This window comes from Thamnophis elegans, chromosome Z, assembly GCF_009769535.1.
Source record: "Thamnophis elegans isolate rThaEle1 chromosome Z, rThaEle1.pri, whole genome shotgun sequence".
In the NCBI taxonomy this organism is placed as follows: Eukaryota; Metazoa; Chordata; class Lepidosauria; order Squamata; family Colubridae; genus Thamnophis; species Thamnophis elegans.
In genome coordinates this window covers 140,652,815-140,671,353 of record NC_045558.1, presented here as the reverse complement: position 1 = coordinate 140,671,353, position 18,539 = coordinate 140,652,815, and the positions used below count along the sequence as shown (strand labels likewise).

The 18,539-nt window shown below is 45.1% G+C and overlaps 1 protein-coding gene across 1 annotated transcript; it reads left to right on the top strand.

Moving 5' to 3' along the window:
- Window positions 1-5,732: 5,732 nt before the first annotated feature.
- LOC116522899 (twisted gastrulation protein homolog 1-like) lies at window positions 5,733-17,625 on the top strand. Its single transcript, XM_032237993.1, has 5 exons — window positions 5,733-5,803; window positions 10,785-10,913; window positions 11,064-11,157; window positions 13,797-14,012; window positions 16,700-17,625. Exons 2-5 carry the CDS (start codon window positions 10,800-10,802, stop codon window positions 16,927-16,929), a joined length of 654 nt encoding a protein of 217 aa, XP_032093884.1. The 5' UTR covers window positions 5,733-5,803; window positions 10,785-10,799; the 3' UTR covers window positions 16,930-17,625.
- The last annotated feature ends 914 nt before the right edge of the window (window positions 17,626-18,539 follow it).

The following is an 18,539-nucleotide window of genomic DNA, read 5'->3' as shown; positions in this document are numbered from 1 at the left end:
AGAGAAAGGGATCGGAATAAAAGAGAATAAGAGAAGAGCAACCAAGATGATTTGGGGACTGGAGGCTAAAACATAGGAAGAACGGTTACAGGAACTGGGTATGTCTAGTTTCGTGACCCGTCAAAACCGCGGTAGACAAAAGCGCGCTCGACGAAAGCGCGTACCTGATGTCATCAGCAGCGTGATGAAAAAAAATTAAAAATAAATTAAATTGAAATTAAAATAAAATTAAAGCAAGCCGATTCACATAAAGGTAAGGGTTAGGTTTAGGGTTAGGTTTAGGGTTACGTTAAGCGTTAGGGTTAGGTTTAGCGTTAGGTTAAGGGTTAGCGTTAGGTTTAGCGTTAGGTTAAGGGTTAGGTTTAGGGTTAGGTTAAGGGTTAGGTTAAGGGTTAGGGTTAGGTTTAGGGTTAGGTTTGGGGGGGTTAGGGTAAGGTTTTCGCTTTAATTTTAAATTTACCGCTCACAGCGCGATGTTTTCGTCGCGCTGTGATGATGTCACGTATGCGCTTTCGTCGAGCGCGCTTTTGTCTACCGCGGTTTTGTGGTGGAACCGTCTAGTTTAGTGAAAAGAAGGACTAGGGGAGACATGATAGCAGTCTTCCAATATTTGAGGTTGCCACAAAGAAGAGGGAGTCAAGCTATTCTCCAAAGCACCTGAAGGGAGGACAAGAAGCAATGGGTGGAAACTAATCCAGGAGAGAAGCAACCTAGAGCTAAAGAGAAATTTCCTAACCGCGAATACGATTTAACCAGCGGAATGGCTTGCTTTCCAAACACATCTACGTGGCTGAAGAACAGAATTTTTCTTCCATTTCCTGTTTTCCTCGTCTTGGGAGAAAACATTCTGGATCTCCACTCCAAGGGACTCATTTGCACAGGCTGTTTTCCTCGTTTCTCTGCATGAATGAATGTATTGGTGCTTCTCTTCATATCCTATTTTTCCTTCTATGCTGGCTGGTTAAAGGGGAAAAAAAAGAAATCACCCTTGTTATTCCTGATGGGGCGTTTCGTATTATTTTAATCCATGCGTCATGGATCCTGATCAATCGAATGTGTGTGTGTGTGTGTGTTTTTAAGCAGAAATCCAGAAAACCTATTTGAGAAACGGCCCCCTAAGCTGCAGATCAGTGCCTTTATTGGGGGGGGGGGGGAGCGCAGTAATGTTTCAATCACTTCCATGCTTAACAGATTCCTAAGTTGCTTTCTAGCACAAAACTAAAAGAACTGAATAATGTCTGAACGGCACTCACACAAGAGCGGATAAGAGTAAGGTTGTACATTTAGGCAAGAAAAACGAAAGGCACAGGTACAGTATAGGTGGTACCTTGCTCAACAGTAGTAACTGTGAAAGGGATCTTGGAGTCCTAGTAGACAAGCATTTAAATAGGAGCCAGCCGTGTGCAGCAGCTGCCAAAAAAGCCAACACAGTTCTAGGCTGCATCAACAGAGGGATAGAATCAAGATCACGTGAAGGGTTAATACCACTTTATAATGCCTTGGTAAGGCCACACTTGGAATATGGCATCCAGTTTTGATCTCCACCCAGTTCCTGCAACCGTTCTTCATATGTTTGAGTCTCCAGTCCCCTAATCCTCTTTGTTGCTCTTCTCTGCACTCTTTCTAGAGTCTCCACATCTTTTCTACTATTATCTATCTATCTATCTATCTATCTATCTATCTATCTATCTATCTATCTATCTATCTACTATCTATCTCTATCTATCTATCTATCTATCTATCTATCTATCTATCTCTATCTATCTATCTATCTATCTATCTATCTATGGTATCATTTATTATCTATCTATCTACTATCTATCTATCTATCTATCTATCTATCTATCTATCTATGGTATCATTTATTATCTATCTATCTACTATCTATCTATCTATCTATCTATCTATCTATCTATCTATCTTTCTATCTATCTATCTAATCTATCTATCTATCTATCTATCTATCTATCTAATCTATCTATCTATGGTATCATTTATTATCTATCTATCTATCTATCTATCTATCTATCTATCTATCTATCTATCTATCTATCTATCTACTATCTATCTATCTTTCTATCTATCTATCTATCTATCTACTATCTATCTATCTATCTATCTATCTATCTATCTAATCTATCTATCTATCTATCTATCTATCTATCTATCTATATCTATCTATCTATCTATCTATCTATCTATCTATCTATCTATGCTATCATTTATTATCTATGTATCTACTATCTATCTATCTATCTATCTATCTATCTATCTATCTATCTAATCTATCTAATCTATCTAGTTAATAGATTAGAATAGAAGAGTTAATACCACTTTACAATCCCTTGGTAAGGCCACACTTGGAATACGGCATTCAGTTTTGGTCGCCACGGTGTGGAAAAGCTGTGGAGACTCTCGAAAGAGTGCAGAGAAGAGCAACAAAGAGGATGAGGGGACTGGAGACTCAAACATATGAAGAACGGTTGCAGGAACTGGGGATGTGTAGTTTAATGAAAAGAAGGACCAGGGGAGACATGATAGCAATCTTCCAATATCTCAGGGGTTGCCACAACGAAGAGGGAGTCAAGCTATTCTCCAAGGCACCTGAGGGCAGAACAAGAAGCAATGGGTGGAAACTAATCAAGGAGAGAAGCAAGTTACAACTGAGAGGAAATTTCCTGATAGTGAGAACAATTAATCAGTGGAACAGAAGTTGCCTCCAGAAGTTGTGAATGCCCCAACAGTGGAAGTCTTTAAGAAGATGTTGGATAGCCATTTGTCTGGAACGGTGTAGGGTTTCCTTCCTAGGCAGGGGGTTGGACTAGAAGACCTCCAAGGTCCCTTCCAACTCTGCTAGTGTATAGAGCCGAAGTGGCGCAGTGGTTAGGGTGCAGTACTGCAGGCCACTTCAGCTGACTGTTATCTGCAGTTCAGGGGTTCTAATCTCACTGGTTCAAGGTTGACTCAGCCTTCCATCCTTCCGAGGTGGGTGAAATGAGGACCCAGACTGTGGGGGCGATATGCTGACTCTGTAAACCGCTTAGGGAGGGCTGAAAGCCCTATGAAGCAGTATATAAGTCTAACTGCTATTGCTATTGCTATTGTATTGATAGTGGCATTTCTGAGAATTTTTGCTGCGACATGGTCAGTTCAATTCCTAGCATTCACAGCCAAACTGGCTAGAACAGAAGTGGGGACCTAATGGTCCCTTTAAGGATTTGTGGACTTCAATTCCCAGAATTCCTGAGCCCAAGGGGGGGGGGGGAAGAACTGAATTCTGGGAGTTGAAGTCCACACGTCATAAAAGGGCCATCATTCCCCATGCCTGGGCTAGAGGCAGGGAAGGGTGGAATTGAAAAATGCTAGCAACCGGTTCTCTGTCCAGTTTGCTGGGGGGGAGGGGTATGGCCTAGTTGGCTTCCTGCACCACGACCGGGATGTGTGTCTTTTCGCCCTCTCCAGGCATCAGAGGCTTTCCTCGAGCCTCTGGGAGGGCAAAAATAGCCTCCCCCGGGGTCCGGAGGCCAGAAATTGACCCATTTCCGGATTTTCTGTACTTCCGGTATGCCCATTTTTTGCCCTCTCAGAGCCTCCGAGTGGGCCCTGCACTTACCTGGCATCCAAAACGGGCCGCATGGAGACTCCCGAGAGGGGCGAGGCCAGCCAGTCCTTGTAAGAACCAGTTCGGCGAACCAAATTAAAATGAACATCCGCTTCCCCCCGAACCGGCTGAATCCCACCCCTGGCTGAGGAATTCTGGGACTTGAAGTCCCCGCCTCTTAAAAGTTGCTGAAATTTAGGAACGCCACATTCTCTTGCATTTAATCTCTGAGCCGACCTATTCTTTGCTTTATAACTTAAAAAGTTAAGATGTAAGATGGGGGGGGGCTTTCCTGAGGGGGGGGCACTATTGGTGATTCTAGGAACCCCCATTATGGGCTCTTCCCCCAAAGCATCCCCAGGCTTACCGAAGGCCCGATTCCTTAAGAAATTCGGAGCAAAAAACGGATAACCAGCTCAATGGTTTCATTATTCGTGGCTTTGCCTGTGTGTGATTGAAGGGTGGGATTTAAGGCAGAGATTTCTGCTAGATACCAAAGAAATCCATTCATTCCTGTTCATAATGGAACAAGCCAGAGGAGGAAATGAATCAGCGCGCGAATAAATAAACATGGAAAACCCAGAGATTCCCAATTCACATTTTATACCCAAGGAACACACTTTTGGGCCTAAAAATCTGCAGTTGTGTGAATCCTGAAGGACAGGCTGGGAGAAAACTGGGGTTTTTCAAGACAGATCTACAATGGGAGGTCTTGACTTGCCCTACACAGCAGGGCTGTTGTTCTCCTATTGTCTGAAGAGCTTAATAGTGAAGTTTCCTGCAAAGGGGAAAGTGTGTGTCCTTGTGAGTGGACAAGGACAATTAAGGGGAAGTCCAGAAAGGAGGAAGCAGCTGAGAGAAGGAAGAGAGGAAGGTTGGACGAGAAGGAAGGAGAGAGAAAGGGGAGGGAGGGAGAAAAAGAAAAGGAAGGAGGGGGAATGAGAAGGAGAAGGTAGGAAGGAAAGAGGGAGGTAGTAGAGGAAGGGAGGGAAGGAAGGAAGGAGAGAGGAGAGGAAAAAAGGAGAGAGAGAAAGAAGGGAAGGAAAGGAGGGAGGGAGGGAAGAAAGGAAGGTGGGAGAGAAATGTAGGGAAGGAGTGAAGGAAGGAGAGTGGAAGAGGAAGGGAAGGAAGGAAGGAGAGAAAGAAGGGAGAGAAAGAAGGGAAGAAAGGAGGGAGGGAAGAAAGGAGGGTGGGAGAGATATGTAGGGAAGGAGTGAAGGAAGGAGAGAAAGAAAAGGGAGGGAGGGAGAGAAAGAAAAGGGAAAGGGAGGGGAATAGGGAGAAGGAGAAGATAGAAAGGAAGAAAGGAGAGTGGAAGAGGAAGGGAAGGAAGGAGGAAGGAGAGAAAGAAGGGAGGGAGAGAAAGAAGGGGAAAAAAGAGAGAGGGAAGAAAGGAGAGTGGGAGAGAAATGAAGGGAAAGAGTGAAGGAAGGAGAGAGAAAAGGGAGGGAGGGAAAGAAAAGGAAAGGGAGGGAGGGGAATAGGGAGAAGGAGAAGATAGAAAGGAAGGGAAGAGGGAGAGTGGAAGAGGAGGGAAAGGAGAGGGAGGGAGGAGAGAAAAAAGGGAAGGAGGAGAGAAAAAAGGCAGGGAGAGAGAAAGAAGGGAAGGAGGGAGATAAAGAAAAAGAAAAGATGGGACGGGGGAATAGGGAGAAGGAGAAGATGGAAAGGAAGGAAAGAGGGAGAGTGGAAGAAGGAGGGAAGGGTGGAAGGAGGGAGGAGAGAAAAAAGGGAGGGTGGGAGAGAAAGAAGGGAAGGGAGGAGGGAAAGAAGGGAAGGGAGGAGAGAGGAAGGGAGGGAAGGAAGATGGGAGGGAGGGAAGAAAGGAAGGAGAGAAAGAAGGAGAGGGAGGGAGGGAAGGAAGGAGAGAAAGAAGGGAAGGAAGGAAGGCCCCTAAACCGCGGGTGGCATAAAGAGGAGCCGGGAGGAGCTCCCACCTGCCCGTCCTCTCTCGGCTGCCCCGAAGAGACCGTCCGCATTTGGGGCGGGGGGAAAGGAGGCCCGATCTCTCCCCTCCTTCCTCCCCGGACCATCCACCGCCTTCCCATCCCGCGCGCGGCCGGCCTGCCGGGCTCTCCCCCCCTGGTCCCCCCTTCTCCTCCTCCTCCTCCTCCTCCTCCCGGAGAAAAAAAACCGGGGGGCGACCCATCTCCGCCCTTCCCACCGCCCCAAAAGACGCCCAAGGAGGCTTCGCTTGCCCAGGTAAAAGTCCCGGCCGCCTTTCAGCCACTTTGCTCTTTCTTTCTCTTCTTCCTTCTTTCTCTTCTTCTGGGCAAAAATCTTCCCTTCCCGAATGGAGAACCAAAGCGGGGGGTAGGGGTTTTTTTTTTGGGGGGGGGGGTTTCTAGGATCTTTTCCCAGCTTTTTCCAAGTGAGACCCCCCCCCTCCCCACCTCACCCCCATTTAAGCCAGCAAAGTCCAGGACGCAGATTTGGGGGGGGGGTGTTGTTCCGAGGGGGGGGGGTCTTTTCCCACTAGTCCAATCCGGTCTTTTAGAGGGAGGGGGTCTCTTTCTCTCTTTCTCTCCCTCCCTTTCTTTCTTTCTTTTTTTCTTTCTTTCTCCCCCCCCTTTCTTTCTCTCTCTCTCTTTCTCCCCCTTTTCTTCCCCCCTCTTCCTCTCACTCTTTCTTCCCCTCTTTCATTCTCTCTCTCTCTCTCTCCCTCCCTCTTTCTCTCGCTTTCTCTTTCTTTCTCTCTCTCCCTCTCCCCCTCTCCCTCTTTCTCTCCCTCTCTTTCTCTCTCTCTTGCCCTCTCCCTCTCTCTCTCCCTCTTTCTTTCTCTTTCTCTCCCCCTCCCTCTCCCTTTATCTTTCTCTCTCTCCTTCCCTCTTTCTTTCTTTCTTTCTTTCTCCCCGCTTTCTCTCTCCCTCTTTCTCTTTCTCTCTCTTTCTCTCCCTTTCTTTCTCCCTCTCCCTCTCTCTCTTTCTTCCCCTCTCTCTATTTCCTTCCCTCTTTCTCTCTCTCACTTTCTCTCTCCCTCTTTCTCTCTCTCCCTCTTTCTTTCTCTTTCTCTCTCTCCCCTTCCCTCTCTCTTTCTCTCTCTCCCTCTTTCTTTCTCTTTCTCTCTCTCCCCTTCCCTCTCTCTTTCTCTCTCTCCCTCTTTCTCTCTCTCCCTCTTTCTCTCTCTTTCTCTCTCTCCCCCTCTTTCTCTCCCTCCCTCTCTCTCCCTCTTTCTCTCTCTCCCTCTTTCTCTTACTCTCTCTCCCCCTACCCCCCTCTCTCTTTCTGTCTCTCCCTTTCTCTCTCTCTCTCACTCACTCTCTCCATATCCCCCCCTTTGGTAGGTTTGCAGAATGTGGGGCATAATCGCCCCCCCCCCCAGAAAAAAAGGCCAGTTTATAAAGGCCAGGTGTGGAAAGGAAAGGAGAAACAGAAGAAAAAAAAGAGGGGTGGGTGAGAGGGATGGGAAGAGTAAGGAAATTTTTAAAGAAAGAGAGGAGGTTAGGAAAGATGGATTGGGGCAGAAGTAACCGGCTAACATATACACATTTTACTGGCAGAAAGAATACCATGGTGTTGCAGGATGAGGAGGAGGGAGGAATAATCAGAAGGAAGGAGGGGAAGGGAGCAAAGGAAAAAGAAAATGAGGGGAAGAAAGGAAGGAAAAGTGAATAAAGGAAAAAGAAAAGCAAGAGGGAGGGAGGGATCGGAAGGAAGAAATGAGGGGAAGGAAGGAAAAAAGAAAATGGGAGAGAGGAAATGAGGGAGGGAAGGAAGGAATAATCAGAAGGGAGGAAATGAAGGGAAGGAAGGAAGGGAAAGGGAAGAAAAAGAAGGGAAGGAATGAATAATCAGAAGGAAGGAAATGAGGGAAAGGAAGGAAGGGAAAAATGAGGGAAAAGAAGGAAAAAGGAATAAAGTAGAAGGGAAAGGAAAGGCAGGAAGGAAAGAAAGAGGGGAAGGAAGGAAGGAAAAGGGAAGAAAAAGAAGGGAAGGAAGTAAGTTTAAAAAGCTCCCTTTTCACATCTTATAAACATGCTTTTCCAACCTTACCCACTTCAAGATGTGTAGACTTCAACTCCTAGAATTCCCAACCAGCATGCATTATTCGCTGCAGTAGGAATCCCATGCTGGCTGAGGGATTCTGGGAGTTGAAGTCCACCCATCCTAAAGCAGGTCAAGTTGGGAATCCCTGACATAGAGTGGAATCTATCTATCATTATCTATCTACACATCCATCCACCCATCCTGCCTGCCTCCCTTCATCTACCTATCATCTCTCTCTCTATCATCTGTTTCTCTATCTACTCATGTCTCTCTCTCTATCATCTATTTATCATATCTATCTTCCTTCCTTTCTTCCTTCCATCATCTACCTATCATCAGTTGCCCCCAGAGATCCAGGCCCTGCCCACTCTCATGGCCTTTTGCAAAGCCATTAAAACCTGGCTTTTCCGGCAGACCTTGATTGAGGTCCAGCCCCCTTTTGATTGGGTGTTTGTTGTGTTCCTTTTTTTAACTTTGTTGTGTCCCACTGTTTTTAAAAATTCTTTTTAATTTTTTTCATTTCTGTAAGCTGCCCGGAATCCCTCGGGATTGGGCGGCATAGAAATTCAATAAATGAAATGAAATGAAAAAATGAAATCTCTATCTTCTATTCTCTATTTATCTACTATATCATTATCTATCTATCATCTATCTATCTATCTATCTATCTATCTATCTATCTATCTATCTATCTATCTGCGGTATCATCTATTATCTATCTATCTATCTATCTATCTATCTGCGGTATCATCTATTATCTATCTATCTATCATCTATCTATCTATCTATCTATCTATCTGCGGTATCATCTATTATCTATCTATCTATCTATCTATCTATCTATCTATCTATCTATCTATCTACAGTATCATCTATCTATCTATCTATCTATCTATCTATCTATCTATCTATCTATCTATCTATCTGCGGTATCATCTATTATCTATCTATCATCTATCTATCATCTATCTATCATCTATCTATCTATCTATCTATCTATCTATCTATCTATCTATCTATCTACAGTATCATCTATCTATCTATCTATCTATCTATCTATCTATTTATCTATCTATCTGCGGTATCATCTATTATCTATCTATCTATCATCTATCTATCTATCATCTATCTATCTATCTATCTATCTATCTATCTCTATCTATCTATCTATCTATCTATCTATCTATCTATCTATCTATCTATCTATCTATCTATCTATCTATCTACAGTATCATCTATCTATCTATCTGCCTGCCTGCCTGCCTGCCTGCCTGCCTACCTACCTACCTACCTACCTACGGCAGTGGTGGGTTTCAAAAATTGTTCGAACCTACTCTGTGGGTGTGGCCTCCTTTGTGGGAGTGGCTTGCCATCCATGTGACCGGATGGGAGTGGCTTGCCACCCATGTGACCGGATATGAAGATGCCAACGACATTTGTCAGAACCACCTTAAATTACCTCACCCACAGCACTGGCATGCATAAGAATAGGATGTAAACTTGTTTTTTAAAAGGCATCTTTGGTTTGCGTTAAAACAACTTCAACCCACACAAGGTTCTGATTGCACCACAAACGCAGTAGTCCTCCTTACCTTTCACAGAGTCACTGGGTTTTATAAATAGGAGCATGATAGTGTAGAATAATCATATCCAAGGACCAGGGGTGGGTTTCAAAAAATTCTGGAACCTCTTCTGTAGGTGTGGTCTGCTTTCCGGGTCCACTGGTGAAATCTCTTCTAACCAGTTCGGTAGATTTGACAAACCGGTTCTACCGAATAGGTGCAAACTGGTAGGAACCCACCTCTGATCTACGGTATCATCTATCTATCTATCTATTTTCTTTCTATCTATCTATCTATCTATCTATCTATCTATCTATCTATCTATCTATCTATGGTATCATCTATTATCTATCTATCTATCTATCTATCTATCTATGGTATCATCTATTATCTATCTATCTATCTATCTATCTATCTATCTATCTATCTATGGTATCATCTATTATCTATATCTATCTATCTATCTATCTATCTATCTATCTATCTATCTATCTATGGTATCATCTATTATCTATCTATCTATCTATCTATCTATCTATCTATCTATCTATCTATCTATGGTATCATCTATTATCTATCTATCTATCTATCTATCTACGGTATCATCTATTATCTATCTCTATCTATCTATGGTATCATCTATTATCTATCTATCTATATCTATCTATCTATCTATCTATCTATGTATCTATCTATCGTATCATCTATTATCTATCTATCTATCTATCGTATCATCTATTATCTATCTATCTATCTATCTATCTATCTATCTATCTATGGTATCATCTATTATCTATCTATCTATCTATCTACGGTATCATCTATTATCTATCTCTATCTATCTATGGTATCATCTATTATCTATCTATCTATATCTATCTATCTATCTATCTATCTATCTATCTATCTATCTATCTATCTATCTATGTATGTATCTATCTATCGTATCATCTATTATCTATCTATCTATATCTATCTATCATCTATCTATCTATGGTATCATCTATTATCTATCTATCTATCTATCTATCTATGGTATCATCTATTATCTATCTATCTATCTATCTATCTATCTATCTATCTATCTATCTATGGTATCATCTATTATCTATCTATCTATCTATCTATCTATCTATCTATCTATCTATCTATCTATCTATGGTATCATCTATTATCTATCTATCTATCTACGGTATCATCTATTATCTATCTCTATCTATCTATGGTATCATCTATTATCTATCTATATCTGTCTGTCTGTCTGTCTGTCTGTCTATCTATATCTATCTATCTATGGTATCATCTATTATCTATCTATCTATCTATCTATCTATCTATCTATCTATCTATCTATCTATCGTATTATCTATTATCTATCTATCTATCTATCTATATCTATCTATCTATCTATGGTATCATCTATTATCTATCTATCTATCTATCTATCTATCTATCTATCTATCTATCTATCTACGGTATCATCTATCTATCTATCTATCTATCTATCTATCTATCTATCTATCTATCTATCTATCTATCTATCTATCTATCTATCTATCTATCTACATTATCATCTACCTACCTACCTACCTACCTACCTACCTACCTACCTATCTATCTTAATTCCCTTGCAGGGACAGCTGGCAGCCATGCGCTGGTGGGTGGTTGTGCTTTTCGTGGCAGCCGCATGGGCTCTGGGTGCCCACAGCAAGGGGTGCAATAAAGCACTCTGTGCCAGTGACGTCAGCAAGTGTTTGCTGCAGGTAAGGCACGGCGACACGTTTTGTGGTCTGTGATGCCTCTCTTTGGCCGCGAGCGTTGACTGCGCGCAGAAGCCTGAATTATTTTTTGGGGAGGGTGGGGGAGAAATTCGCTGTTGCCGTAACCCATTTTTTGGTGACTTCTCCCGGCAGGAAATGTGCCAGTGCAAAGCCAATCGTACTCGTTGCTGTCGGCAGTGCGCGTTCTGCCTGGCTAAACTCTGGGAGCCTTGCTGTGAGTGTGTAGGTGAGATGACTCGCCCTCTGGATGGGAAGGGGCTCAGGGTGGGATGCAGGAACCGGCAGGGAGGGGGGAGGAATCTTCCTACGCCGTTTTCTCAAACTTCCAGCCTTCTCCCTGACGGGTTTCAATTTTTCACCGATTTGGACAGTGGGGAGGTTGGGGAGGAGCATGGGCCAGTCCTGGAGTCTGGGGAGAGCTCTGTGTCGGAGGCAGAGAGGGGGCCAGGACACTCTGACATTTATCAGCTGCCTTCGGAGTCAGACATCAGTGAGGCAGAAGAACAGCTGGAGCCTGTTTCCAGTGTGCGCATGCGCAGAGCTGCCAGACAAGAAGGGAACCACTAAAGAACAGGAATCGACTTGGGAGTAAGGCCACAGGTGGACGATGAATGGCCCCTGCCAGAGGAAATAAAAGAGGAGCGACAGGGGAGTGGAGTTTGCAGGAGACAATTAGTTCCCTTCATTGGTTCGGGGCTCTCCGAGACTCCTGACAGTTATCAGCTGCCTTCGGAGTCAGACATCCGTGAGGCAGAAGACCAGCTAAAGAACAGGGGTTGACTTGGGAGTAAGGCCACCGGTGGACGGCCCCTCCCAGAGGAAATAAAAGAGGAGCAAAAGGGGAGTGGAGTTTGCAGGAGTTCACTTCATTGGTTCGGGACTCTCCGAGACTCCTTGCCACGTTTTGCAGATCTCGGCCTGGCCGCTCTCCAAGCCAGATAAGTTCTGTGACTGTAAATCCTCCCTTGAAGGACTTTGCTGGATGTGAATGACAGGAATTCACAGGAAATGAATAAAAAGGGCTTTTGTCGGGACAAGGAGTTTGCTTCCTGCTTTTGGGAAGCCTCAGTCAGAACACCACCATCCTCAGGTTCGGGAAAAATCTTACCAAGACTCCTCGCCTTACGACCGCAGTTGAGTCCACAATTTACATCGGTAAGTGGAGACACTTGTTCAATGGGTTTTGCCCCATTGAACCACCTTCCTTGCCACCGTCGTTAAGCGAATCGTTGCGGTTTTTGTTAAGTTAGTCGCAGGGTTGGGAAGCCCCTCTGGGCTTCCTCGTTGACTTTGCTCGTCGGAAGATCGCAAAAGGGGATCACGTGTCTCCGGGAGGCTGAGACCGTCAGACCTACGTGCCGGTTCTCGTGTGTCCAAATTTTGATCGCAGTGACCATGGGGATGCTGCAACCGTTGTGAGGTCCAATCGTAAGTTGCTGTTTTTTCCAGTCCTGTTGTAACTTTGAATGGTCCCTTAAGTAGATGATTGTTAAATCAATTTCAGGTTTCAGGTTTCATTTTATTTATATGCCGCCCTATTCCCAGCGGGACTCAGGGCGGCGAACAAACCCAAAGGGGGAAAGGGGAACACAAAAGTACAAATACAAGCGTTTAAAAATAGCCAACAGCCACACAGATCGAGAGGGGAAGGGAACTGATCAACCAGAATAGAGAATAAAATAGAATAGAGTAGAGTAGAATTGGAAATGGAATGGAATAGAATAGAAAATATGGAATGGAATGGAATGGAATAGAATAGAAAATATGGAATGGAATGAAATGGAATGGAATAGAATAGGAATAGGAACAGGAACAAAACAAGAACAGAACATAGAATAGAGTAGAGTAGAGTAGAGTAGAATTGGAATTGGGAATGGAATAGAACAGAAAATATGGAATGGAATGGAATAGAATAGGAATAGGAACAGGAACAAAACAAGAACATAGAATAGAATAGAGTAGAGTAGAGTAGAGTAGAATAGAGTAGAATTGGAATTGGGAATGGAATAGAACAGAAAATATGGAATGGAATGGAATAGGAACAGGAACAAAACAAGAACAGAATGTAGAGTAGAGTAGAATTGGAATTGGAATGGATAGAATAGAAGATATGGAATGGAATGGGATAGAATAGGAATGGGAATAGGAATAGGAACAAAATAACAACAGAACAGAACATAGAATAGAATAGAATTAGGAATAGGAACAGAACAAGAACAGAACAAGAACAGAACAGAACAAGAACATAGAATAGAATTAGGAACAGGAACAGAACAAGAACAAGAACAGAACAAGAACAGAACATAGAATAGAATAGAATTAGGAACAGAAACAGGAACAAAACAGGAACAGAACAAGAACAGAACATAAAATAGAATTAGGAATAGGAACAGGAACAAAACAGAATATAGAATAGAATGGAATAGAACAGAACAGAACATAGGAATAGAGCATAGGAATAGAATAGAATAGGAGTAGAGTGGAATGAAATAGAATAGAATAGAATAGAATACACTAACAGAGTATAATAGAACTGTAGGGGACCTTAGAGGTCTTCTAGTCCAGCCCTCTATGACTGGACTGTTTCTTCTTAAAAACCTCCAGTGATGGAGCACCAACAACTTCTGGTGGCAAGCTGTTCCCCTGGTTAATTGAGACTCTTTCCATTTTGTGACCTTCTGACAACTGCAGGGATTCACTTAAAAACCCGTGGCAAGAAAGGTCATACAATGTAGGGCAAAACTCGCTTAACAACTGTCTTGCTCAGCAATGGAAATTTTGGGCTCAACGGTGGTCGTATGTCGAGGACCACCTGTCACTCAAGTGTCCTTTGTTCCTCGCCGTTTCCTTTTTGTTGTCCTCAAGGTCTGTGTGATGAACGCATCTCAACGGCTCCCCATCCGGCTCAACGGAGTTCCATGCACGATTTGGTGTCTCCGGTGCCGTCTCTTTTCCGGGCCCTCCTGGCGCTCTCCAACAATCACCCGGCTCTCGGCTGGAGCATCGCGACTCTGCCATTAGAAGAGGAACTTCGGCAAAATCACGTGGATACCGGCCACCTTCTGCTGGGACCACATACAGGTATGCCCAGAGTGGGAGGGTCATAGGGAATAACAGAGTTGGAAGGGAACTTGGATGTCTTCTAGTCCAACCCCCTGCTCAAGCCGGAAACCCTGTAACCATTTCAACCAAATGGCTCTCCAGTCTCTTCTTAAAAGCCTCCAGTGGTTGGAGCACCCACAACTTCTGGTGGCAAACTGTTCCACTGGTTAATGGTTCTCCCTGTTAGGAAGTTTCTCCTTAATTCCAACTGGCTTCTCTCCTTGATTAGCTTCCATCCCTTGTTTCCAATATATCGCCCAGTATACTGAAGTGACTGTTTCTTGATCTTCTTTCTAACTGTCACCGGGGAAAATTGGGAAATAACAGAAAAACAGAACAACAAGAGTTGGAAGGGATCTTGGAGGTCCTCTAGCCCAACCTCCTGTTCAAGTAGGGAACCTGTTCTGACCCGCTCCTCCGTCCACTAACGAAAGCCGAGACAAGCTTAACTGGAATGTACTTTAATAGCAAGAAACCAAAACCTCGGTGGCTGAAAGCCAAGCAGAACAAACAGATAAGGACCTTGGCATCAACTCAGACAATCCAGCCTGCCAAGTTAGTTACAAAAGTTCTCTCTCGTCAATGCGTTGACTTCTGCAAGAGGGGCGTGTGCACAAGCAGTCCTTTTTACAGTCTGGAGAGGAGCCTAATGACCACCAGCTGAGTGCAATTACCTCCTGTAACTGAACAACTGTTCCTGATGCCTATTAGCTCTTCGATTCCGGGCATCCAGCAACAACTCACTGCTGGCTTCTGGATCACTGTCCCTTGTCTCCTCCCCACTGGTCCAAGGCTCAGGCACGTCCTGGTGGCCAACCAGTCTCTCTGCGCCCTGCTCGGAGTCGGAACCCTGTCCAGGATCCTCCACATCCTCCAGAGCTGACTCATAGGGCCCCTCGCTGTCGGAGTCTGGTGGCAGCTCCAACGGCTCCTGCTGGGCCACAACAGGAACCCTATAGAATTTTAGAGAAATGACTGTCCAATCTCATTTTAAAAAAACCTCCAGTGTTGGAGCGTGACCCGTGAAAACCGCGGTAGACAAAACTGCGCTCGACGAAAGCGCGTACCTGACGTCATCAGCAGCGCGACGAAAAAAATTAAAAATAAATTAAATTGAAATTAAAATAAAATTAAAGCAAGCCGATTCACATAAAGGTAAGGGTTAGGGTTAGGGTTAGGGTTAGGGTTAGGGTTAGGGTTAGGGTTAGGGTTAGGTTAAGGGTTAGGGTTAGGTTTAGGGTTACGTTAAGCGTTAGGGTTAGGTTTAGGGTTAGGTTAAGGGTTAGCGTTAGGTTTAGCGTTAGGTTAAGGGTTAGGTTTAGGGTTAGGTTTAGGGTTAGGTTTGGGGGGGTTAGGGTAAGGTTTTCACTTTAATTTTAAATTTACCGCTCACAGCGCGATGTTTTCGTCGCGCTGTGATGACGTCACGTACACGCTTTCGTCGAGCGCGCTTTTGTCTACCGTGGTTTTGTGGTGGAACCGTGTTGGAGAACCCACAACTTCTGGAGGCAAGTTGTTCCACTCATTAATTGTTCTGTCAGGAACTTTCTCCTTAGTTCTAGCTTGCTTCTCTCTTTGATTAGTTTCCATCCATTATTCCTTGTCTGGCCATGGGGTGCTTTGGAAAATAGGTTGAATCCCCCTCTTCTTTGTAGCAGCCCCTCAAATATTGGAAGACTGCTATCATGTCTCCCTTAGTCCTTCTTTTCATTCAACTAGACATACCCAATTCCGGCTTCATGTTTTAGCCTCCAGTCCCGTAATCATCTTCGTTGCTCTTTTTACTCTGACCGAGGCTTCCCAAGAGCAGGAAGCAAACTCCTTGTCCTGACAAAAAAAAACCCTTTTATTAATTCACGGTGAATTCTTCTCATTTACATCCAGCAAAGTCTTTCAAGGGAGGATTTACGGTCACAGACCTTATCTGGCTTGGAGAGCTGCCAGGCCGAGATCTGCAAAACTTGGCAAGGAGTCTCGGAGAGTCACGAACCAATGAAGTGAACTCCTGCAAACTCCACTCCCCTGTCGCTCCTCTTTTATTTCTTCTGGGAGGGGCCATTCACCGTCCACCAGTGGCCTTACTCCCAAGTCGACCCTTGTTCTTTAGCTGTTCCTTTCGTCCGGCAGCTCTGCGCATGCGGACAATGGGAACAGGCTCCAGCTGTTCTTCGGCCTCACTGATGTCTGATAACTGATAACTGTCAGACGCCCGGGGCCCCCTCTCTGCCTCCGACACAGAGCCCTCATCCGAGCCTTCCCCAGACTCCAGGACTGGCCCAGGTTCCTCCCCAACCTCCTCAGTGTCCGAATCTGCTGCCGGCCACAACGTTCTTCTCTGCACTCTTTCCAGAGTCCCAACATCTTTTTTTTTAATTGAAAAATTTATAGAGACATTTTCTGATAGAGCAATTAATCAGTGGAACCGCTTGCTTGCAGAAGTTGTAAATGCTTGAGCACGGCTCAAGCAGGAAACCTTATCCCATTTCAAACAAAATGGTTGTCCAATCTCGCCTTAAAAACATCTCCGGAGGTTTTTAAAGACGAGATTGGACCACCCTTTGGTTTGAAATGGGATAAGGTTTCCTGCTTGAGCCGGGGTCGGACTAGAAGACCTCCAAGGTCCCTGGCAACTCTGTGCTTCGGTTATAAACCTTTCTCGTTGGCAGACCTGGCCCTCCCGGATCCCGACACCGCCAAGGGCCCGAATGCGACGGCGCCAGCTTGCCAGTCCATTTACTTCAACGACTGCCTGTCCATGAGCCGTTGCCGTGCAGCCTGTCAGTCGGTGGGCGCCTGGCGTTACCGGTGGTTTCACAGCGCCTGCTGCCAATGCTTGGGGCCGGATTGCCAGGGCTACGGAAGTGCCCACGCGAATTGCTCCCGTTGCCAGGACTGAGCGGTGTTGCTTCGGCCTTCCTTGACTCGCAGAGCGTCGCGTCGCCCTCCCCCCCCCTCCGCTTTTCCGCCCAGCCTCCCCGGCAAAACCGCATTGCAGCCATGACAGGGAGTCCTCGACTGACAAGGGAGCGAAGCCTTTCCGTTGTTAAGCGAGGCGTTTGTGAAGTGTGCTTGGCCCAATTCGACCACCTTGTTCAGTGAACTCGCCGCGGTCGATAAGTTAGCAACGCGGTTGTTAAGCGAATCTTGTCAGAAGGGTTCGGGTTCGGGATGACCTTGGGACACAGCCGGGGTTGTAAGTATGAATCGGCTGCCAAGCGTCTGAATTTTGATCCCAGGGTCATGGGCTTGTTACGAAGGTCGTATGTGTGAAACACGGCCCTAAGTCACTTTTTTTCCAGTGCCGTCGTACCTTTGAATGGCTACTACATGAACTGCTATGAGTCGAGGACTTCGCTGTATGGCTTCCTGCTTCCGCCTGCTTCCAAACCCAGATATTTTCAGCAGCGAGAACAAGTTTAGGGGGCCACAGAAGACCCTCTGCCCAGCCCAGGATTTCCCTCTGCAGCTGGGGGGGTCCATCTGTCTTGGGATCTCACCTGGGACATTTTTCCTTCCTCCCCCCCCCCTCCCAAGTTTTGCTGAAATTAGCCCTGTGCACGAATCCTCAAATTCTTTCTTTTAACAATGCAAATATCTCTGTAGTATTTTGTAGTAATAAAAATAATGGGGGAAAACAGGGTTGTCTGAAAAGTATCGGAGGCCGTGGTACGACAAAACCGCGCTCCACTAAAGCGCGCCCGATTAAACCGCGTCGCTGACGTCATCAGCAGCGCGACAACAGCAACCGCGGAGAAAAAAGGACGCTTTAAAAAGCGCTTTGAAAGCAAGCCGATTCAAGTTAAGGTAAGGGTTAGGTTTGGGGTTAGGGTTAGGGTTAGGTTAAGGGTTAGGGTTAGGGTTAGGGTTAGGGTTAGGGTTAGGGTTAGGTTTAGCGTTAGGTTAAGGGTTAGGTTTAGGGTTAGGTTTAGGGGGGTTAGGTTTAGGTTTAGGGGTTAATTTTAGCTTTAGCGTTCACAGCATGCTTTTTTCGTCGCGCTGTGATGACGTCAGGTACGCGGTTTCGTCGAGCGCGCTTTAGTCGAACACGGTTTTGTGGTGGAACCATCGGAGGCATCAAGTTGGCGTGGAAGCAAATGAGCCACGCCGTCCCTCATACGTCGAACACAGATAGGTTTTGCTTTGCTAGACTAAGTTCAAATGAAGATTAACTCAGAGGTAACTCCAGGTTTCCGACTAGCCCACAGGTCAGTCGGAGTTGTTTGGGGCCTTGCACATGGTGTTTTGGGGTGAAGCTGACCCACTTACTGTCGTCGTCATTAAAAGGAGCTTACTAAGCAGAGATGCTGTTGGGGGGGGATGAGAGGGGAGGGCGCCATCTTGACTTTTTTGACTTCCCCCAAATGGAGCTCGCTGCTAATGGAGGAACAGGAGACAGTGAGTGGAAGTGAGTAAGGGAATGTGTTGTGTGGATGTGTGGATCCATTCTAACAATGGCTTGCAGAAACAATGACCTCGAGATTAAACTTTAAAACTGCTGGACTTCAA

Excerpts from the sequence above, each read along its gene's own strand:
- LOC116522899 (XM_032237993.1), top strand. The coding sequence starts at position 10,800 with ATGCGCTGGTGGGTGGTTGTGCTTTTCGTGGCAGCCGCATGGGCTCTG. Across the intron at positions 10,914-11,063 it reads TCAGCAAGTGTTTGCTGCAG|GAAATGTGCCAGTGCAAAGC; the intron begins GTAAGGCACGGC and ends TTCTCCCGGCAG. Across the intron at positions 14,013-16,699 it reads TCTGCTGGGACCACATACAG|ACCTGGCCCTCCCGGATCCC; the intron begins GTATGCCCAGAG and ends TCTCGTTGGCAG.